This window comes from Capra hircus, chromosome 22 (genome assembly GCF_001704415.2).
Source record: "Capra hircus breed San Clemente chromosome 22, ASM170441v1, whole genome shotgun sequence".
Lineage (NCBI taxonomy): Eukaryota > Metazoa > Chordata > Mammalia > Artiodactyla > Bovidae > Capra > Capra hircus.
The window spans coordinates 43,886,358-43,910,470 of record NC_030829.1 but is presented as its reverse complement, the minus strand read 5'-3'; the positions used below and the strand labels follow the sequence as shown (position 1 = coordinate 43,910,470).

At 45.4% G+C, this 24,113-nt stretch overlaps 1 protein-coding gene across 1 annotated transcript in view; it reads right to left on the bottom strand.

Annotated features, from left to right (window-relative positions):
- Positions 1-24,113, bottom strand: part of IL17RD (interleukin 17 receptor D) — a 65,422-nt gene that overhangs the window by 15,485 nt on the left and 25,824 nt on the right. The window contains exons 2-5 of the mRNA XM_018038412.1: positions 10,584-10,641; positions 5,737-5,862; positions 1,371-1,489; positions 729-849 (exon numbers count right to left, since the gene is read on the bottom strand). Of these exons, the coding sequence (XP_017893901.1) occupies positions 729-849; positions 1,371-1,489; positions 5,737-5,862; positions 10,584-10,641 (424 nt within the window). The remainder of the gene's footprint in view (positions 1-728; positions 850-1,370; positions 1,490-5,736; positions 5,863-10,583; positions 10,642-24,113) is intronic.

Sequence of the window (24,113 nt, the reverse complement as noted above, 5' to 3'; positions counted from 1 at the left end):
TAGGGCTGTTATGGAGGTCAACTGCATTCATGTTTGGAAAGTATTTAGAATGGAGTCTGGCACAGAGATGTTACATAAACTTCCTAGAATGAGGTGACCTCAGGGACACTACTTGATTTTCTTAACCTAATCTTGAAAAAATGACAGGCAGCCACCCACAGAGGCCACCCTCCTGAGGACAGGTACAGAATGGAATCATTTCATGCTTACCCTTCACCTTAAAATAAACTTATACTTTCTTTTCCTCTTCTTAAGTTAAACAATTTTACTACATGGCTGTACTGCAGCACCTTCAAAAAAGGTCAATTGTCATGTCTGCTCTATAACAAGCCAGGAATGGGTGTTTCTGGTTAGATGAACAGTTTTTGTCATTTAGTTGCTCCATTGTATCTGACGCTTTTGTGACCCCATGGACTGAAGCCTGCCAGGCTCCTCTGTCTATGGGATTTCTGAGGCAAGAATACTAGTGTGCACTATCAATTTCTTCTCCAGAGGATCTTCCTGGCCCAGGGGTCAAACACATGTCTCCTGCATTGGCAGGTGGATTCTTGACCACTGAGTCACCACGGAAGCCTGGGTCAAATCTTAATTTTTAAAATTGCTTTTCTGGATGCTTTTCTCTTTCATACTAGTATTTCGTGTACTCTTGAACCTATCTCTGTCAAAATGTCTTTAAAAGCAGGAGAAATGTCTCCCCATGGAAAGTAGGCAGGAAAGACCATACTCACTGCGGGTTCTGAAGAAGAAAGGGTGATAATTGCTTTCGTTTTTAATGGAAGGAAAAGGGACGATCTTTACAAAGTAATCCGTTTCAAATTTCATATTCAGGAAAGGTTGAGATTCCATCCCCTAAAAGGGATCAAAAAACACGTGTGATGTCACAGAGAAATCACCCACACCTCTACCTATGTGCAAGAGTTCCGGTCCATCCTGAAGGTCCCCCAGACACAGTTCTAGGGTTGGCGGCGGGGGGCAGGGGGGTTGGTGTCCCAGGGCAGGAAGAAGTCAGGTTTCTTTTCCAGATCAAGTTTAGGTTTGGACCCCTAAATGAAAAGGAATATGGACAACACTGTCTGTTTTTCCGACAATGAAGCCGAGGCTGCAAGCTGGTGGGGAAGAGCCCACATCCTCTCCTGACACCACCTTCCAGGATGGCTGCTCCACTCCAGCTGGTAACCTGAGAGGTGTGTCTGTCTACCACCAGGAGATGCTGGAGGGTTTCTGGGAGGGTGGAGCAGGCTGGCCCACCTGGGCAGGCGGGCTGGAGTCCGCAGCCCCTCCTTCTGCAGTTTCACAGGCTCTCGATAGACCATTCAGTCCCCAGAACAATGGCACGTCTTCAGGGGTGCATTCCCCTGCATGCGACTTACAGCTCTTTTGAAGCTACTGTTGAGCTGCTTCGGGTCCTTTAGAATCAGTTGTTGGCACTGTCGTCCCTCTGACTTCAGCTCCTCCAGTATTACCCGAAATCCTTTTAGGAATTCGATGCCTGAGCAAAGCAGAATGCTTTTATTAATGTGAAAAGAGGACCTAACTACTTTTGAACACACTTTCCTTCCTCTAAGATCACCGTCCTCTGCCCCTACACAACAGAATAAAAGGCATTCTAAGCCAGGCAGGAATATCTGGGTTTACAGAAAGGAAAAAGGCATACCCTGTATTCCTCTCATACAGGCCAGGTGATTTTCTGTCCCACCATTACTAATGAATAAATCTCTAATCCTGCCAGCCATTTCACGAACGTCCGTTTGCTCTATGACATTAGGGTTCAAATATTTAGACCCAAGTCACAATTAATCATAAAAAACTGCAGTGGAATATATAATTTCTGTGTCATTAAACTAGGTGTATTCAGCTGACGATCATTTCCAATGCTGACTAGGGACTTGCCCTGAACCATGTTTCAAATACTTTCCCTTTTAGTCCTATATTTGCTGGCGTGTTTCACTGAGCAACGTAGAAAATTCCCAGCAAAGTGTGTGTCTGCACCCAAGGGGGTCCTGGGCTGAAGATTAAATAGCTTAGCAGACTGCTATGTGATTTACAAAGCCGTTCTTGCTCTAATCACGCCTGAAAGGCAGACACCCAAGAGCTGCCCAGTGTGTGCTCTTGATGCTGCCCTCAGAGGCCCCCGGGACGCCCACAGCGCCACTGAAAGGGACTGGCCCAGCCTCCTGCCACCTGAGCTTCCCCCGCTGCCCGTCCAACTAGTTGCTTTCAAAAGGATTAAGCTCTGATAGCCACGAGAGCCGGTGCTAGGGCTTCGTATCCCATGGAGACTGGAGAGGTCCAACTGCAGCTGGAGTTCCCCGAAGCAGGCCTCAATTGGCAAGATATCGATTTCGCATTCTTTCAAAACACCAGACAAGGAGACATTTTTCAACCCTTCCCCTTTCCAGGGCAAGAGTAATTACACAGGATGCAATTAAGCAGGTGGGAAAATTATCGATGGCAAAGGCCAAGGAAATCTTTTTCTCTTTCGAATAGGTTCTCCAATCCTGTAATTATTTGATGAAGAGCACATATTTTATGGTGGGAAGGGCAAAGGAGTTACAATTAGAGCTTCATGACTTAAGAGGTCGGAGCACAGAGGGTACGAGTCCGGATCCTGCCGTGTTGTAGTATTCCGAGTACAAAGCTTCCTGCAGGAGTGAGGGCTGGTGGATCCACAGCCAGAGACTCACACATGCTGCCCAGATCCAAGGTTTCTGACCAGCAACTATTCTGTAGATCTCACAGGAACTTGTCTTTTGAAATCCTCCCATTCCTCCCCTCCAAATATTTTTTAACAAATCCTTATTATTTATACTAAGATTTAATTCATGCAATGTTGCCAGAACTGTTTAAACAAAAGCCAGGTGATTGATATGACTATAAGACTGTACATCTCACAATTACAGATAAATTCATCAGTTGGAAGTGGGAGTGGGTGATTCCAGTTCTTATATTTAAAAAGACTTGCCTGGAAAACCACTATTCCAAGTCTGGGAGTAAATGTAAATCTTATAGCAACAGGTTTATCAAAATATTATAACATATCATAGTTAGATCATGTTTATAATTGTATAGGGCAGTAAAAATCAAGGGACTTATTTACTCCTTGTCATTTAACTGATTGAATCCTTCTCACAACCACAAGAGGAAGGTATTGTCCCCCCTTTATAGATGAGGAAACAGAGGTGTACAGACACTAGATGGCTTGCCCAGAGTCACACAGGGATAAAATGGCCCAGGTGGGATCAAACCCAGCGTGCTCTTAACGCATGTGTTTTTCTGTCTCCCAAGGAGTCTCCTTAATAGAACCTCATAGAAATCGCTAGAATCTATCCAGCCATCCCCACCCACACACTGTCATGCAGAAAAAGCTCATCTTTCTGCCCTCATGGTTCCACATGTCAGTTCTCCTCATATCTCTCACTTTCATTCTAAAGAGGGAGCCTGCAATGTGTCAGGCCAGCCCTTTAACCATTTTTAGCCTTATGTTGGAATGACCCCTTCTCTTTCATCCACAGAGGATGTTTTTCCTTTTAAATGTTAAGATAATGTTATTTTTGGAAAACCTGTTGCATTCAGACCTAGTGGTATTTACATAGAGAAGTGAGTCAGGCCCACAGGTCTGACCCATTCTGTCTCTATACCCACCTTTTCTGAATCTGGTTCCTTTGAGATTTACCCCATTTATATTAAGAAATTTAGACTTTATCTTACTTTTTCCTTGGTCAGACTTTTTTTAAAATTCTAAGATTGGGTGTCAATATCCTAGAAAACCTGAGGACCAGGGTCTGATGATGATAACAACAGACACTATTACTATTTTTTAAGAGTTCTCTTTAGAAATGTACTCTGTGCGTGTGTGTGTTGTCCTTAATTCTTTTTTTACTTTTAACAGGTTTATTGAGGCATAATTGGCATACAATTAGTTTCATTTTACAGAGAACATTTTCATATACTTTGACTTATGTGTATACCCATGAAACTGTCATTAAAACCAAGAACTTACCTATCACCTCCCAATTCTTCCTCATGTCTCTTTATACTCCCTCTCACTTCTGTTCCCAGGCAATTAGGAACCTGCTTTTTGCCACTAAAGCTTTGTTTGTATTTTGTTGAATGTGTCAATGCTCAATGCCTTTTTTTTTTTTTTTTTCCGTCTTGCTGATTTCACTCAGAAAAACTATTTTGAAATTCATCCACATTGTTAAGTATATCACGATTTCATTCCTTCATTGCTGGGTGGTGTTCCATTGTGTGAATGCACCACAGCTGGTGTATCAGTTTATGCACTGGACATTCAGGATGTTTCTAGTTTTGGACAACTAAAAATAAAGCTGCTATGAATGTCTGTGTGGATATATGCTTTCCTTTCTCTTGGGTAAATAGTAGCCAAATGGCTGGATCATGTGGTAATGCATATATAACTGTTCAGGAGAATACAAAAAGGTTTTCCAAAGTAGTCATCCCATTGTACATTTCCACTCAGTAATTTTTTGTTTTTGCAGTTTTTTTGATTATGCGTGCTCAGTCACTTCAGTCGTGTCCAGTTCTCCGTGACCCCATGGACCATGGCCCGCCAGGCTCCTCTGTCCATGGGATTCTCCAGGCAAGAAAACTGGAGTGGGTTGCCATTTCCTTCTCCAGTGAGAAAGTATAAAGTGAGTGAAGTGAGTGAAGTCACTCAGTCATAGTTGATTTATAATGTTGCATTAGCTTCTCCTGAATAGCAAAGTGAATCAGTTATACATATACATGTATCCACTCTGTTTCTAACTCTTAAATGAGGAAAAAGTCATACGCCTCAGATGGGGAAGCTGAGGCTCAGATAGGTCTAAATGTTTCTCCTAAAGGTTGTGTGTGTGTGTGAATACACACTGTCCTGTCTGACTCTTGGCAACCCCATGGACTGTAGACTGCCAGGCTCATTTTCACATGGGATTTTTCCAGGCAAGAATACTGGAGTGGGTTGCCATTTCCTTATCCAGGGGAATCTTCCTGACCCAGGGACTGAACCTGTGTCTCCTGCATCTCCCACAGTGGCAGATGGATTCTTTACTACAAGCGCACCTGGGTAGCTCATCCTGGGTTCAAACCCAGGCCCATCTGAACAAAAGAGCCCTCTCCATGTTCCACACTCAACTATCCCATCCTATCCTGGGCATCATCAATTCATTAAAGAGGACAAGCAGATTCAGCCCTAACCTGAATCTGGCCAGATAATGTAGGTTTGTTGGTTTTTTATTTCTGTTTGTTTGGCTATTTTTTTCAGTCCATACAATTTAAACATAAATTCAGTTCGTTTCCAACATTTAAAAAGTGTTGATTCCATGATTTCTCCTGAAAACTGGGGTTGTCCTGACAACTCACAAAATGTGCCAAGGCTAGGCTGGTGCATCTCCGTGTGGCCACAGAAATGCTGGATCCTGAATCCATTACATTCTTGGCTAGGCCACTCATCCCCCAACTCCTGCTGAGACACACAAGCAAAGACCTCAGTGACATTTACCATTGACACACTATTATTTTACAAACCTACATCTCTCTCGATAACAGCCAAGGGAACAAAAGATGAGCCATGAAGCACAGCATGAAGCAGCAAGAGTTACAATCAAGTAGTGTCTGTGCAGCGGCACACCTAAGCTACACTTGAGTCAAGACCTACTTGGCCCCAGGAGGCCACTGCACTTACGACCTCTGTACTGGGTACCACCCACCATCGTAGACTCCACTTGGACCACTTACCGAGGGCCCCAGGGGACCAAAGAATGGTGACAGCCACTTGGTCGTGGCAGGCGTACTGACTGATGGTGATGTTCTGGGCGTCAGCGATCATGTGCTTCCCCACCGGATTCAAGTAAGTGGTGCAGTCTAGAGGGTTGGGAGAACCAGGACAGTTAGATTTAAACTTTTGTTTCTTTCTTTTTCCAAGTTCATCTTCTCGAATTACACAGAGCATGCTCGGAGTTAGCCAAATCTACTCTGTTTAAAGATGTGTGCCTCAAAGCCCACAGATGACATCAAAGGTTAGCTGTTTGGAAAACTGTTAAGATGCTGCAGTGGGGTTTATGTATAACACTACCACCCCCTCACTTTTGAGTTAAAAGTGGTTGGAGGATTATGTAAGGTCTGGAGTTTGCTGTATCAGGCATTCACTTTTTTACTACTCTGACAGTTTACCTAAATCAGTAATAACTTAGGTTAGTTCAAAACTTTTCCAATGTTACAGAGCGATCTGAAACCAAACAATGACTAAGTAATCTGGGGTTTGTTCTTTTTCAGAAGAAGCCTAGAGGGCAAGGTGACTGCGAAAGAGGAACTCTTAGGAGGATGTGAACTCAAGGGGGCGTCATTCACAGCAGGGCTGTTAAAGAATCCAATTGGGACCTGCCAAAGGGACTAAGTGACTTAGTGATCAGCAGAGCACCTTGGATGTTAACTAGCATGACAAAGGTAAAACTTTTGCTCCCAACCCTACCTCATCAAAGAAACCCACAACACCCACTGAATCCAAACACTCCCATGGTGCTTGAAAAAACGAAAACCACTGATTCTTTGATTTTGTCTGAGGACTTGACTCATTGCCACCTGCCAGTGCAGCAGCTGTGCCACCTGGTATTGCTAAGTACACTTTCAAAGTCTGCACAATCCTAAAAAAGCTGCCAGAAGCATCCAGCCAGACCCAGGCGGGGACCTCAGAGGATGGCTGCAGGCTGTTTGAGCCATGCATGCAGGGAGAGCCGCCAGCCTTCACTACAGACATCAGAATTACGCTGCTTTATTGCTATTTCTTTTCAGTGATTAAGCTTGAAGACTTTCTTTAGAATCTGATGCAAAAGGTCTTCCATCAGATTTCAAACCTACTCATTACCCTCTTGGAAGTCAGGGGGTTTTGGGGGTGAAACATTCAGAGGTATTTTCTAAGAAGCTTGGTGAGTTTGTGGCATTCCCATCCCCCCTCCCCATAAACTATACCACACATTTCCTATTTTTTATGACGAAAAACATTCACGAGACATCTGAAAGTTGCAAAAGAACAAAAGAAAAACGTAAAAGTCATCCATAACCTCCCACCACACAGAAGTAACGGTTAATATCTAATGGATACTTTCGCAAGCCTTTTAAAGTGCACATGATTTTCTTTGAAAGCTTCTTCTAAGGGTACAACACACACGCCCTGAAAGCACCCCCCTCCTCTTTGAAACTCCATCTTCCACTCTGCTTTGTGTTCTGCTTTTTTGCCTAACTCCTACAGAAGGCACACTCCCTTCTGCAAACTCCATCTGCTTCAAAAACAATCACCTCTGCATTTCAGTATTACTTTTGAAAAGATGTTAATGATTGATAAAACCAAATTCTACTTCTGATGAAAATTCACTCTCAAAGTGTTCTACATGTGTTCTCTAGACAGACGAGAACTTTAAAGTAGGGGGAAAAATGTTGAAACATCTGGTTTAACACACACATTGAACAAACAAGGAAACTGTAGCTACAGTGATCGACTGGGCGGCTTGCAATATCGCCAGTGACCAGCCCAGGGCCACCTCTGAGGGCTCACACTAATTCTATCTCCAGCACAAATCTGGACTGAAAAATAAGTTCTGAGTCAGAGGTATTAACCTGCAGAAATCCTGGCTGAGACCAGCTTCCCAATTAAAATAAAAAAAGGAAAGAAAGAAGACAAAATCCCACTATATGCATAAAGTTCAGACATTTTCATTTATTCAGATATATAAGGAAAGAAGCGGCCTTCCAAGTGGCACTTATAAAGAACTCGCCTGCCAATGCAGGAGACATGAGAGACACAAGTTTGATTCCTGGGTCAGGAAGATCCCCTGGAGAAGGGCACGGCAACCCACTCCAATATTCTTGCCTGGAGAATCCCATGGACAAAGAAATCTGCCAGGCTACAGGTCCCATAGAGTCTCAGACACAACTGAAGCAACTTAGCACAGCACAGTACATAATGAAAGAAACCTTTGACTTGAAACAGCTTTAGGAAAAGATTCATGGACAAAAGTAAGTCATGTTTTTTTCTTTCCTCTTTTTTCATTTCTAATGTCAAAAGCGGCATTCTCTGGGTTTCTGCAAATACAATTATGCAAATATAAAGTCCATGAATTTAAAAAATGTATTATAACCTATTCAGGCATTCCCCCCTCAGAGCCTGAAGGAGAAACAAGAAATCCAATGTGAAAGGAGGCAAGATCTGAGAGCTGGTTTTGACTTAAAGGCAAGACATATTCTTTCTTTGTAACATTAAATGGAAAAGGAATAGAGAAGTAACATTTCTGTAGTTTAATACTTTTGGTGAAAACTTGGTGATTGGTTCTTAGCTATTTCAAACAGAACTAGTAACCAGTCAACAGAGCAGTAACAGGAACTTCCTTGTGGGAGAAATAAATTATCTTTTTCAATGGAAAACAATAGCTAAGTTTTTTTTTACACAGCCTGGATCCAATTATTAGCAACTCTAACATTTTGGATTCTGGTTACAAAATAATTATGCCCAAATGACATTTGGCCAAAATGCAACCTAGCTTCAGATGCCTCAGGAGTTGAGTTGTGAATTAAATTCTAATTAAATGCCAAAGAACCAGAAAGAAAATAATGATCGAGAGACAGACATTGGCATGGGTGCCACGTACCTAGTCCCATGAAGGAAACACTATGGCACTTTTAAGTTTTATAGGTATGGATCCTCTTTCACAAAACCCCATATTAAATTAGAGATGCAAATAGTTGTTTGCAGCTGACCAGAAAGTTTTGAACTTTGAATGTAATACAAGATCTAACAGGACCAAGAACATATTATTAAAAATTAACTTTCTAATCTAAAGAAAGATCCCTTACACTTGTCTTTACTTAGCTGAATCAAGTCTCATGGACTTGCAAATCTTTCCTTACCATCATAACATTTACCCAGAACATGCACGCATCATGGACATGAAGTATCTGAGTTTCCTATGTTAAGTCCTCATCAGTGAAAGTACCCATGTCAGCAACTGTGGGCATGAACTTGACATCCATACTTGTATTTGAAATTGTTAGGTTGCACACATGACCTCAAAAACCCTGCTTTAGCCATGTTGATTCCAAAGGCCCAGTATGACCTACAGCCCCTACTCGTGATTCTCCCCAAGAGACTAATCAAACATCAGGAGTCACTAATATGAATCAATCTCCTTCCTGTCAACATTCTTACCTATAAATTATGGCTTGTAAGGCTAAAATTGCTCATAATTCTATATAATTACCTTCTAGGGCATGAAAGCAGATGCTCAGAGGGGGTTCTACATGCTTCATCAGGAAAAAAAAAAAAAACCAACCTGCCCTCAGGAAACAACTTGGTCAGAAAAAGTCATAATTCCTTGACAGAAGGGCCCAAAAAGGTGCTTGGGTTCCAGCTCCAGTTGGAATGACTTCTAATAGTAACAGTATCAGTTACTGAGTGCACACTGAAGGCCAGATCCTGAGATGAGCAGTTACAAGCATTACCTTACTTAAGTCTCAAAATGGTTCTGAGGAAGTTTATCCTTATTTCACATGATGAGAAAACTGAGGTTTGGAAAAGTGGAGTCGTTGGCCGTCGTTCATGGCTGATGAGATGGGGGACGGGGTGAGAACTCAGGCCCCCATCAGAGACGGCTGACTCGAGACACTCGGGCCCATCTGAGACACAGATTAACTCAGCCCACTCTGTGTTTGTGAAAACTTTTAAGTAAATGCCAATATATTTTTAAAATTAATTAATTTATTTTAATTGGAGGATAATTACAATACTGTGGTGATTTTTGCCATGTATTGACATGAATCAACCCTGGGTGTACATGTATCCCCCTTATCCTGAAACCCCCCCCCCACCTCCCTCCCCACCCCATCCCTCTGGGTTGTTCCAAAGCACCAGCTTTGAGTGCTCTGCTTCATGCATCAAACTTGCACTGGTCATCTATTTTACAAATGGTAATATACACTATATATCTTTTTAAATCCGTGCTGGGACTTCCCTTGGTGGTCCAGTGGTTAAGACTTTGCACCCTCCAATGCAGGGGGCACAGGTTTAATCCTTGGTCGGGGAACTAAGGTCCCTGAATGGCACACAGCATGCCTCCCCCGCCAAAATGCTCAAACTAAAAAAATTCAAATTCCCCACTCCTTGTGCAAACCACATCTGACTGAGCTGGAACGGAGGACCCAGTGCTCCTCTAGGACAAGACACGGGCTTGTCCAGTTTACCACCGTCCCCGTCACTCTCAAGCATCCTGTGCTTGGGGTGCTTTGCTCATGTGACCCCTGCTGGGCCCAAGGGCATCTGGGTTGTTCCTAAGGATACGGCTATCTCCTGAAGAAGGCAGGAGAGGTCTCCCCACACAGCTTCTCTCAGCACTCTGGAGGACAACCAACCTGTTCAAGCTCGGAAATACTTGGGTGGCTTAGACGAATCTGAGGTGCTTCGGCTCTGTTGACAAACCTGAGCGAGTTCAGGAAATCCCCCAACTCGAGGACCTGCAGGGTCCCCGATTAAGCACGACCATGCAAGCTTTAGATCACTGAAGGGGCTCTGTTCTTCAGCGGCCAAGTCGTTTACTTACTGTCATATCTGAAGGTGATGTTGTGCAGCCCGCTGTTTCTGCTGGCCGGCCCCACTCCCTGCGGGAAAACAGGAGAACATGAGGAGGAGTGAAGCCAATTTGCTTTTCCAACCCAGATCCCCATGGAGTCAAAACGCACACAAGATTGCAGAGACCCAGGGTCATGCCAGTCACCGAGCAACATCCATGCTCTTCATGGCCCCCCATCCCTGGTCCCCCCACCCAACTCCCTCCAGCCCAGGAGGTTCCTAACTGCCAGGCCACGGGGATCAGGGGTACTCACTTCCCCTGAAACAATAGCAGCTGCCTGCTCTGTGTTTGGGGGTTAAATAATAATTCATTAACAGTAAAATTGGGAGAGAGAAACCATGAGCTGCCAGCTGGAGCCCTTCCAGTTGGATTCACTTTGAGCGCTGATTGGTTATAAAATTTGCCTACCAGACACTCTTGTCCAAAAGCCCTATTAAGCCACGACAGATAGGCGATTCCTAAAGTTCGAGGAAACAGGTTTTTCATTCCAAGAGCGGGAATGAGTGTGGGAATAAGCTGTTACTTTTAATGAGAAAATTCTTCACTGCCTCCATACCTATGCTTGGAGCATAGACGGTGGGTCATAAAAGAAAAAGAAAGGACTTTAAAAGGTCTACCTCTGACTCTCAGTGATGTGGCCGCTAGCCATCTGCACTCCTAATAGCAGGGCTAACAGCTCCGCCAGACTTCCCACTTTAATTACAGCATCCACACGGGAGCCCCCGGCATCCTCCTGGTGGCCCCGCCTTTTCCTGACCCACCACTCATCCACCATGGGAAAGATCAGCTAAGACTGGTTTAACTGTTTCTGTAACCATCAGCAAGTGCATCATTCAGCATGAATTGCAGGATTCTTCCCCACACACAAAACGCTAATTCTTAGATGCTAACTGATGGGAAAATATTCTAACCACACAGCTACAATTTCCACCTGACAAGGAGGATGCTGGGGAAAACCATACGCTGGCAGTCTGGTATTTAACGGGCAGTTGTTACACTGAGACGCAATGTGCGGAACCCTTCTGACGGAGCCCGGGGTCTCAGGCCACAGTCCCAGCACATCCATATGGTACAGGCATGTTCACTCAGCTTATCCTGACGCCAGGCACACCCACTGAAACTGTATCCCTGGGCTCAGATAAACACAGACCTTGGGAAAGCACAGCTGTGCAGAAAGGGAGGGACACACCTCATTCTAATTAAAATGAGGAAGAAATGGTTAACAGAAAATCTAAATCATCGTGGCACATTAGCTCTATGATCAGTTGGGGTTCCCCTCCCCTTCTTCCTGGTTAACCTTCCTTCTCCAGCTGTCCTCCTTCCATCCTCCCTTCCATGTATATACAAGATTCCAGAATTCCTCATCTGAGTTGAAGCACTTTGCAAAGTGTTAATACCTTACTCAAACCTTAAATGCCTTTATTACTGCTTAGGGACAGGCCCACAAGTCTGCAACTGGAGGACGCCCAAGCTACAGATGGCCACAACCAGAGCACCACGACCAGAAGGAGACCAGGAAGGAGAGGATACAGTACCTCCACAACACCTAGGTCTTAGGACCCCGAAGACACCCAAGCCATACACTTCGCCTCCCATACAAAACCCCAAGACCAAAATTCACTTGGATTCCCTGGTGGCTCAGATGGTAAAGAATCTGCCTGCAACGCAGGATGCCAGGATTTGATCCTTGGGTTGGGAAGATGCCCTGGAGAAGGGAATGGCAACCCACTCCAGTATTCTTGCCTGGAGAATCCCATGGACAGGGGAGCCTGGAGGGCTATAGTTCATGGGGTCGCAAAGAGTAGGACATGAATGAGCAACTGACACACATCTATTATGAGTCAAACATTATGTGAGGTACAGTGGTAAATGAAAGTCATTATCCCTACCCTTGAGAGCAAAGTGGTTCATTCATTCAAAGAATGCAAATCACACATAGCACATACAGACAAATCTCAAATCACACCTTGACCCTCCAAGAACTCTCAGTATAGAAGGCATACAAGGTCTATGTAGCTATGGTAACAGGGCCATAAATAAGCATTCAGAGTATGAAATGTCACAAACAGTACGTCAGAAAGGATAAACCCAGGGTAAGAACACTGCGTACCAGAAGTTTAAAAGAGGGAAGAATAACTGGGCTAGAATGGAGAGGAAAGGGGAGTCTCAGGAGAGGGAAAGAAAAAAAATGTAATCCAGGGGCCAAGGAAAGTACTGTAATCCTTCATCCTCTAGCTGGGACCAAGGGCAAACCACTTCACTCCACTGGGTCTGAGTCTCATCAAATTGTCTTTTTATTAAAAGACAATTCTTTCCTCTGAGATGGGAGTTTGAGGAGGGCCACATGAAGCCATGCAGAGGAACCATTTTTCAAAAAGGAAATGCATTCCATTTAATAGCATGCCCTGAGGCGTGTAGGACTCTGATGACCAATCACATCAGCTTTTCATTTTGCTCTTGTTCTCCCTATATTTCTATTGCAACATGTTTTTAACAGATATTCATTGGGCACTTGCCATGAATGCACTATGGAAAGGAGACCAAGACAGCGAGAGGGGCTATATTCTGCATACAGGAACCAAAATCACTGTAAATAAGGGCTCTGTGATGTAGGTGAAGCTGCTCAGAGGCAGGCCCAGGGACCTGGCCTCAAAGGACAACGAGGCTTGCCTGTAGCATCCATTCACCACCAACTGAGCATTCCACCTTCATCCAAGCCCCAAACAACACTCGGCCAAGAACCAGTCCTAGGTCCTGACCTGGGGCAGGTGGCAGGGGTAGGGCATGGCCTCTAGTCACCAAGGTGATCTCCTGATGTGCAGATCTGCCCTCATTCTGCTCCAAGCCCACCGATGGCTCCCTGCCCCACTTAGACCATTCCTGACGTGGCCCCTTACTACCCTGTCAATCATTCCCCTCCCCACCTCCCACCTTGTTCTGGGCCTACACGACTGCTCAGTATATGTTCAGGGGACACACATATTCCCTAAATGCCCTTTTCTTCACCCGGGGCCTGCTCCTCTGTGAGCTTCTCACCTTAGCCTAGTCCCTCTCATACTGTGTTCCTAACACATCAGCTTGCCTACAAACTTTTTTTTTAATATACTTATTTACTTACTTATTTGTTTATTTGGCAGGTTCTGGGTCTTAGCTGCAGCACGCAGGATCTTTTAGTTGTGGCACGTGGGATATAGTTCCCTGACCAGGGATCGAACCCAAGCCTGCCGGCATTGGGAGCTCAGAGACTTGGCCACCAGACTACCAGGGAAGTCCCTGCCTGTGCACTTCACTTGATGGGAGCACAGTGATCCATCCCCACAATTTGACCAGCATAGCACTTCTCTGAATGCAGAGGCAAGGTGGTCATCCTAATTCCACAGAAGATCAGAGACCAAAAGACCATGTGATCAACCAAGGCTGATCGTGTGACCAAGAGACAGGGGCTCCTGTGTGCGCTGTAAAGACTTTTCACAGTGGGATGTCAAGTACACAGCTTCTCAGTACATGCCTCAAACAGACACTCCACCAGGCTGTCCGCAGCTCACACCCAAGTAATGCTTCAGCTGCTCCAGAGTCCTAGGACCCACCTGAGAAGCAGTGTGCCCAGCTGGCCCACAGAGCACTGGTTTTCTTTACAGTTGGTGGTAGACAGAAAACCACCCCTGCAACACGTCGGCATACAAGCTCCAGAATCCATGAATACGTTACTTTACGTAACAAAGTGAAAGTGAAGTCGCTCAGTTGTGTCCGACTCTTTGTGACCCCATGAACTGTTGCCCACCAGGCTTCTCCATCCATGGAATTTTCCAGGCATGAGTACTGGAGTGGGTTGTCATTTCCTTCTCCAGGGGATCGTCCCGACCCAGGGACTGAACCCGGGTCTCCCGCATTGCAGGCAGACGCTTTACCGTCTGAGCAACAAAGGGGCAATACAATTAAGTTTCAGGATCTTGAAATGTAGGGGAAAGGAGTCTGAATTATCCAGGTGGGCCTAATAATAATCACAAAGGTCCTTAGGAGAGGGAAACGGGATGGTCAGTCAGAGGAGACACGACAATGGACATAGAAGGCAGAGAGATGGTTAAAGATGATTTAAAGATCTTATACTACTGCTTTGGAAGATGGAGGAAGAAGGGGTTAATAGGTTGAGGAATGCAGTTAGTTCAGTCACTAGATGCTGGAAAAGGCAAGGAATGGATTCTCCCCCCAGAGCCTCCAGATAGAGGCCACCGACACCTTGATTTCAACCCCAGAAGATTCATTTTGGAGTTCTGATGTCAAGAGCTATAAGATAATAAGTTTGTGGTATTTTAAGTCACTAAGTTGGTGGTAACTTTTTAAAATTAATTTTTACTGGAGTATGCACGTGTGAACATACGTGCGTGCTCAGGCATGTCCGACTGCAATCCCATGGACTGTAGCCCACCAGGCTTCTCTATCTATGGAATTTTCCAGGCAAGAATGCTGGAGTAGGTTGTCATTTCCTTCTTCATACTGGAGTATAGCTGGGTTACACTGTTGTACGGTGGTAACTTTTTATTACAGCAGCGATTGAAAGCTAATTACTTACATAATTTCAACTGCCACAGGGATGAACTGCGTCTCAACGCCACACACACACAGTTGTGCTGTCCTTCTCCCCTCCTGCTGACCGATCACTCTCATGCGCCCTCTCCCACCCCCGCTTCAGGCAGACGTGGAGCACTGATCCATGAGCACGGCTGCTGCAGATTTTGCCATCCTACACAGACGCTTCTGTGTAGCCGCTGGGGCTCATCTGGAGTAGAAGAGTGGCTGAGAGAATGGGCTCTGGGATTGCCAGAGGTGTGTGCAGATCTCCTCACTCTGCAGCTGTGTGACCTTGGGCAAGCTTCTCAACCTTTCTGAGCTTCATTTCTCAGTGCTGTAAAGGGTTGGAATCAAGCTCCTGGGGAAGGATTGGTGTGGGGACCACGTGAGATGATTGATACGTGTCAAGTGCTCTGCACGGCACCTGATGAAACAGCTATTTCACAGGCAGCAATGGTTGTGTCATGATTCCTGAGAAGACTCCTGCCCTAATAAACACACTGAGAGCTATGCTACAAGGGGACACATGAGGTAGGCAGGGGATGCCCACAGGAAGTGGCATTTCCAGGTATGATGTTTCCAGCAGCCAGACCTTGGGGGCACAGTGGGAGAAGCGGCAGCCGTGCAGGTCAGAGCGAGGTGGAAGAAGGCACCAACCAGCAGGCTGAGGACTGTGTTCTGCTGATGCTTGTGGTGGGAACTGGGTGACCCAGAGACTCCATTCCTGCAAACTGCTCAAATGGGGAGAAACTCAAGGCAAAGTGACTAGGTCGGTCCCCACAGTCCAGGGCCGAGGACACTGTCAGCCCTTGCCCCTGACAATTATTAGCTTTCTGTCATAATGAATGCATGTATAACTGAGCCAGTTATACACCCAGGAACCCAGGAGGTCCTAGCTTGGTATGACAGAGGGGCCTTAAGGGCTTACAGTCAGGGCCTGCCGTTAGAGAACACAGAGAAGGCCACTCACAAAGCTGGTCAACAGCTTCGGGAGCTGTACACTCGTTTTTATATTTAATGAGCTGAAAATTAAGAATACTTGCTTGTTGCCTATTACTTAAAAATGTCAGCGCTGTGACCTCAGGGTGTCACATTCTTAATTAACCACCCCCACTTGCTGCACTAACAGCAGCTTTTAATTTGTTCCAATATGAGCTAAGGAGTAAAGCTGGGGCACCCTAGCTGGGCTGTGATCCCTCTATGCTAAGCAGAGAAAGAAGCAGCAAATGCAAAGAGAATGGAGAAAACAGCTTTTACTCTGGAAGCGGGAGGGGAACGAACACCCTTAAGTGCTCGAAAGGAATAAAATTCAAAAGGCAAAAAACTACACCATGCTCCACCCAGATGGCAAAAAAAGGCACAGGCCTGGACACAAAATTCAGCCATGGGGCGGGATCCCATATAGAGCAGCCAGCATTGCCACCAGTGGCCGACAGCTGGCCAGTTTCCTGGGGGGCCCTGGGGGACTCTAGGCCTTTTGAAAACACCAACTTTCCAGAGCAACATTCCCATTCCAGCTCCAGAACAGTGTAAGTGCCACTTTGGAAAAACGCATTTTGAAAAGGACCATGCCGATTATAGTGCCCCCCCTCCAACGGAAGACAGGCCAAACGGTAAGGCCTAACGTGAGACTGCCTTCAAATCAACTGTGGTGAAGGAACTTTCAGAAAGTCACTGAAGTTTCAGTGAACTGAGATTAAGGGAAAGTTTGGATAAGAGCATTTGTCAGGAAGAACTGAAAGGATGTTTTTTTGTGGGGGCACAATGTATAGCATACAGGATCTTAGTTCCCTGACCAGGGATTGAACCTGCACCCACCTGCATTGGGAGCGTGAAGTCTTAACCACTGGACTGCCAGGGAAGTCCCTGAAAAGATTTTTTTTTTTTTTTTAAAAGGCACACCAACCAAGTAACTACTTAAAATTATGGGCAACTCAAACATCCTGTTGTACATAACATGTCCTTCACCGTGAGTTTACAAGCCAGTCAATGAGATTAAAAAGACAGCAGACAGCTTTGTGAAGCTTAAAATGCACAAGGGGAGTGACATTTTTGCCTGTGACCAGTGGACATCACTAGGGCAAGAGGCAGAACATGGGGCCAATGTAGTTCATGCAGGTTCAGAGGGTTTCATAAATGAAGACAGATCCCACTTACTTGGGTTCAAACCTTCAGTTTAAAAAAAAAAAAAAGCAGCAAAGGCAGAGAAGCCCCAGGTGATGTAAGCCGAGGAGAATGCTGGCAAACCCAAAACACAAGGAGAGTAAATCACAAAGCCAGCTTGGGCCCAGATCTGTCTATCCAAGATATTCATGCCACATTCCCAGAAGCTGTTCTCTCCCACTCCCCATCTAGAAGCGACCAACTTCAGACACGCGGGGTGCCAGCCAGCTGTCTGCTTTAGGGAGGTGAGGGCTCGAATGTCTAGTGGGGAACACACAAGCTCTGTGGGGGTAGAGCTGGTGGGTTCCCACCAGCAATTACCACGTCGGCCCAAAAAGACCCGGAGATCTTAAGCTAATTAGAGAGATTTGCCGGAGGAGGTAGGAAATAACTTCTCCACAGCATTGCCTGTGCACCAGACCAAAGCCGTAATCATGATTCATCTCTGACATGTTGCTAATCATTGCACACATGTTCCTAATTTCACGCTCCCCGAAGGAAAGCTGAAGGGACAATTGTTTCTGAGCTCTAACATGGAGCCAACCTATGCCAAGTTACCATGTGTCCTGCTTATCAAACTGAAAGCTCTAGTTTTCATCTGAGCGTCTTTTTACTCTTTCGCTCTGCCTCCATGCCCGCCCTGGAAAAAGAAATCCATTCACTAAAGACAGAAGTGTGGGAAGGCATTTATATGCGTTGTTTCTCAGAAATTTTTCTTTTTTTATCTTTTCTTTTTGCGATATCATTGACATATAATGCTGTGTAAGTTTAAACTGTACAAAGTGTTGACTTGATACATTTATTTATGTATTGCAGTATGGCAGCAACTTTTCTACATGGTGGTGGCCTAAATGGGATCTAATAAATTTTAATATAACCTTCCTTGCTGCAGACTTCATAATTTTCTCTTTACCTTGCCACTGGAACATGCAAATACAGTAAAAGCCCAGATATCAACACACACACACAGACACACACACACACGTGCATGCTGACTTTTTTCCTCTTGTTTAAAAACAAAACAAAACTCTGCAGCCGCCCTGGTTTTCACAAAGCAAAACCCCAAGTACTTTTTCCAATGAGTCTGTTAAGAATCTGGGCGGTGTGTTCTCTTGTGGCTGATACTCGCAAATAGACAGGATTGTTCCATTTTTCCAATTCTCCGAACATTAAAAGCAAGCTATAAAACATGCCTCTGGACGAAGAGCCAAGCCTCTCCCCTCCACTTGCACACACCACTCCCATCCACGCAAATGAGAACCGCATGTTAAAGCACCAGCATCCTTAAGGTAACCGTCAACATATCTGCAGTTTCAAAAGCACACATGGGCAACGCATGGACACACATAACCTGGTTTTCTGTAAATACTGGGTACGAGGGGGAAGCAAACACCAGCCACCCAAGCACACACCCGGCCAATCGGCTACAGGCTCCCTCTCACTTAGCTCGGAAAGGCGATTACAAAGACTTCACTCCAGAAGCCCAAGAAAAGTTTCTTCCTGCGAGGGCAAAATAGTGATTAGACAGCAGAGGAAAAAATTAAAGCTATAAACATGATTGTTATGCCTAAGCTCAGAGGAAATGTTCGGATCAAAACAAAACTACTAATAAAAAGCCTTAGGACCACACAGAGAGCGAGGACTGAATTCTGCTGACTTCAAATACAGTTTCCAAGGCCAGGGGATTGAGCCTCCAAATGCTGTATCACATCTGGAATTCTGCTTTTGCAGCACAGATGCCTGCAGAAATGGGGGACCATGGCGTTGCCATGGGGACCCAGCCTCTTCCGGTGAGGCCAGTCCCCTGGATGCCCCACACATGTGCTTCCTTCAAGGTGGATTTCACATCTTCGGAAATTATGGAAGGCTGCCCTCTCAGGTTTTAGTGCTAATTGAAACATCACAGGCTGCTCTATAAAGCAAGGCGACCCCTTTTGTCGGCCTATTATTTCTGTCCACATGGTGGTCTTGGACAGAAAAACCTTAAAATAACAAAGGGAAGCAGCAAGTCAACATTATACCCCTTTTCATAAGTTACTTGTGGCTTTCCCTCCTTCGCAGCCATCAAGCATCCTTTTTAAACTTCCCTGTCTCTGGCTGCAAAAATCCAAGGCAGTCCCCTGTGCTCTGGGCCACCTCCCATCATCTGCCTTCGGGAGGGACCAGGTTCAGGATCCAGGGCTGCTTGGCTGGTTGCCGGAAATGAGCCACTAAGGCCATCCCAGCAGTGCTCCTGCCATCAGGAGGTCTTCACTTTTAATTGCTGATGACCCCTTTGCTGTCAAGGAGAAAGTTTCTAGAGCCCCTAGGAGAAGCCTGTGAGAAACACTCCTCACCCTACTTCCCCCAGAAACATTCCTGGGGGAAACCTCCCCCCCACCCCCGAAACAATTCTGGGACATTCCCAGAGCTCTGGAGAGACCACTGAGCACTTTCCAGAGTCATGTTTAGACAAAAAGAATTCAGAGACTCCACTTAGAAATGAGGGGGTACATCTCGGCTTCCTCTTTCTCTGGGAAGCAAACCCCACATACAACTGACCCCTCTGGGTGTGGGCTCAGATATACACACACCCCATAGGTGCTGGCAGGTGCTTCCCATCGTCCCTCATCTCCCTCCCTAGAGCTCCCAACAGGCTCAGAACAGGGGTAAAGACCCTCATCTCTCTTCTCCCTGGGAGCACTCTTCCATCCATACTGACTCGAATGTCCTGAGCCAAAACTCCAGCGACCTTCCTAGTACATATCTGCCTCTTTGCAAAGTCTGGCCTTTCTCAGATTTCACGGAGGAGAGGAAGAGAGTCAGCCCACCCAGAGGTGAAACAATAGTCGTCAAGCCCCACAGGCGGGTTGAGGGGACTCAGGCTTCCTGGTTCTCAGCCCTGCGACCTCCTGATCCAACACTTTCAGCGAGCTTGTTAGATACCACATCCCAAAGTGTCCCTGAGATGCAGCCGGAGTGTGTGTGTGCTCGCCTGTGTGTGCATGTGTGTGCGCTCTCTTGCGCGTGTGCCTGAACCCAGTCACACGGAAGAAAAAAAAGCACCAGCACGTCAGCAGTGTGGCTCCAGGTGTTAACACTTAGCGCATCCTGCCCAGCCCCCACCAGCTTGAGGCTGGCCTCCTGGGAGCCGGACACAGCAATTAGGCCCTTCCCGGGCCGGGCGCCTTTGTCCCCTTGCTAACATCATTAGTGTCTGACTTCCTGTGCTCAACGGGGGCCTCCCAGGGGGCAATCGCCGGCTGACCGGGGCAGGGCATTAGACTTCCTTTGTCAAAGACCCTCAAATGTTAACAAGCATGTGAACAAGCTTTTCCTCCGCCCCCCACCTCAGTTGCTCCTCCAGCCCACCAAACACTCTGGGGGCAATTCTCAACAATCTTGGTTCTCCCAACTGGGGGGAATCTTAGTTCCTGAGAACAGTATGAAATCTCCATGTCGATGTTCTAGAGTTGTTCCCCTACAGGAAGGCCACTCGAATTTGCTGAGTACCTGTTATTCACCCTGCATTAAGGAGGCTGAAAACGGATAAAGATGACAGTGCTCAGACAAAATGATAGAGGGACTGTCCGACCCCCAGCCTGCTGCCTGCCTAAGCACAGGTGTCCCATTCAAGCACGCTCAAAGGCTGAAGTGCAAGATGGTCTCAAGATGCAAGAATGTGCTGAAGGTTTGAGTAACATCCTGAGGCTTTCAAACACTAATCAGATCAGAAAAATGGGTAGGAGCGGGGAGTCTGAGTTGTTAGATAGCTTCAAACCACTAAAAACCTCTCACTGACCCTTATCCTTCCCAACAGAATGCTCCAGCTTTTTATTTGGGGACACAGATGTCTGAGGATTTGGGGAGAGCTGTGGTCCACGTGTATGCATGTGAGTTCTTCAAGAGGTTTCAGGATTCCTGAAAGCCACCGAGGCTCTCACCTGCCTGCCTTATCGATAGCTTAACACCAGGTCCACAGAGGAAGCAGTTTAGAGACCCAGGGGGAAACTCTGGCAATTAAAAAAAATAAAATTCAAATGAGGGAGGGAAGTGGTTAAATGTAAGATCTCAGTTTTAAATAAAACTCCAGATTAATGCCTCAACTGTTATCCTTTGTAGCCATTATTTGTTCCAACTGAGTAATTGAAGATTTTGTCAAAGACTCTGGGACTCATGAACTTAAAGTGGGAACTTAAAGTGGGAATGTAAAAGATAACCATTTCTGCTGTTAACCACCTGAACCCACGAAGAGCCTCTATCACTTTTAAGATCACAGGTGACAAGCCCTGTTTGCAGTCAAGTCCTTTTTACTGAGTAAAGTTTCTTTAAAAAACACAAACTACTATGTGGTTAATTGTACTTATTCCTTTTTCCCCCTTTGGCTGAATGGAAAGGAACACACTCATAGAGCCCAGGAGGAGGAGAGAATGGCTGAGTTTCCCACTCCAGCTCAACTGCTCTTCCTAGCTTTGATATCTGTTGTCAACACACAAAATTAGGTTGAGTTTGGGACACGATCTCAAATATTTGCCGAAGAACCATTAGGGAGGACAATCTCAAACCCCAGTTTCCCAAAATGAAGAATAATCTACAATTTTGACTTCTTACTCCAGACATACCAAAACTTATTCGAGATTCAAAAGTTAGGTATCAGTAAAAGCAGAGAAAGGAGACTGTCACCACCAAGATGCCAAGACCCCCACAAGTTGATTCTGATGAACCCTACAAGTTTCAAAGAGTAAATCAGTTCACCTTTGGTTCTGGTTTTTACCTTTTGCCAAAGCAATTTCTAAATAATAGGTGAGCGGAAGGATATATTCAAACACTAATGATCCCTGCAACTTGAAGTCTCCCTACTTCTTGGATGGAAGCCAGTAGTCTGCCCTTAAACTATAAGCAATAAATCCAGAAGGCTCTCTTTCCCAGTTTCCCAATGATACCACATGGAATTCCCATTAAAATACTCCCATGCAAACACACACACAATGACATACCAATTAAATGATTGTGTGATTTAGGCCAGGAAACAATTGTGTTTGCCAAAAACTATTCAACTTTGTTTTAATTTCCTTGAATGGCCAGAATGTCATTCTGAGAAGGAGGGCAAAGCATAAGGTAAAAAATGAGTATCAATGTCTCAGTTGATTTCAGACTTAAATAGATATTCCTTGTCGGTGAAGGTGAGCACACAGAGTTCCCAGGAATGAGAGGTCCCTGCCCCACCTCCCCAGGGACTCTTGGCAGATTGGTATGGAGGTAAATTAGCCAATATACGTGAGGCAGACCAGGCAAATAGCACAGCACTGGTAGAGTGGTGCTGTTGGTGGATCCTACTCCCCCAAGGGGGTGAGGCACACAAATGACATACACAGCCTTCCTCCTTGACCCGTCAACAGAAAGAACTCGATGCATCCTATCCCCTTCATCAGCCTTCTGTGGAGAAGTGCTTCCAGAATCAAAGCAACATGGTGGAACAAAATTAGAAGCCTGTAGTGGCTTTTTATCATGAAGTGGGTTGTATCATGAAGTTAGGATGAAACAGACACTTACCAGAAAAAAATAAATAAATAAAAGAAGCAGTGATTAGGTATTTTTAAGAAAATAAAAAAGGGAGGTCTGAAGGTTCTGGCCAAAATGATTTCAAGCTGAGAATGAGCAGCTGGGTGGACATGAAGCCAAGCTGTCAGGCTCTGTGGGACACGGAGCCACGTCAGCCATAGGAGGACCGAGGAAGCGGGGACACTGAGGAAGTCCCCTCCTTCCCAGGCCGGGTGGGACCAGGTACCAAGCCCTATCGGCTGCTTCCCCAACTGTCCACGAGGGGCGCACTACTCGGTGGTTCTCAAATAGAGAACCCTAGGCGTGGGTTTTCAAGTTTCTGGGAAAACAGTGGGCTTTTCTTTGAAAGGGGCTTTATTACTTTTGTAAATATAACAAGTTCAAGGCAAAAGAAATCTAAGTACAGAGAAGAATGTGACCATCTTCTCTAGTCAATACTATTGTACTGTATATTGGGTTGGCCAAAAAGTTTATTTGGGTTTTCCATCTTTTGGAAAAACTCAGACAATACTCCAAAATTGCTAAGAGACTAGATCTTAAACGTTCTAATTACAAAAAAAAGAACTGATAATTTATGTAATGTGATAGAGGTGTCAGCTAAAGCTATTGTAAATCATACTACAATATAGATGTATCCAATCAACCTAAATGTACACAATGTTATCCCTTAAACTTACACAATGTTGTAGGTCAATATATGTGTATATCTCAATAGAAAGAAAAGTGTCCCTAAACTCCTCCCCTCCGCATCTCTTTGGAAACTCTTTCAAATGATCTCCGTTGCACGTGTCACAAGGACTCTAACTTAAGCAGGATCCTAATACACACACCATTTATTATGATAAATATCTACTAGCTAATGTAGCGGAGAAGGCAATGGCACCCCACTCCAGCACTCTTGCCTGGAAAATCCCATGGACGGAGGAGCCTGGTGGGCTGCAGTCCATGGGGCCGTGAAGAGTCAGACACGGCTGAAGCGACTCAGCAGCAGCAGCAGCAGCAGCTAATGTAGCTCTTCTAGCTGATGTAGTTCCTATTGGGAGAGCCATGTGGGTAAAATAGCAAAAAGATCCGAATGAGGTGAGAATTAAGGCCACTGGCGAATTTCTAAGCGTTCAGCCAGCTCTAATTAGCCATCACTATTAAAAAGTAGCGGGCCCTTTCACCTGTTCTGAACGCAGTTGTGTATATGGAAAAGGCAACAAGGCAGATTCATGGAGAAGGCAA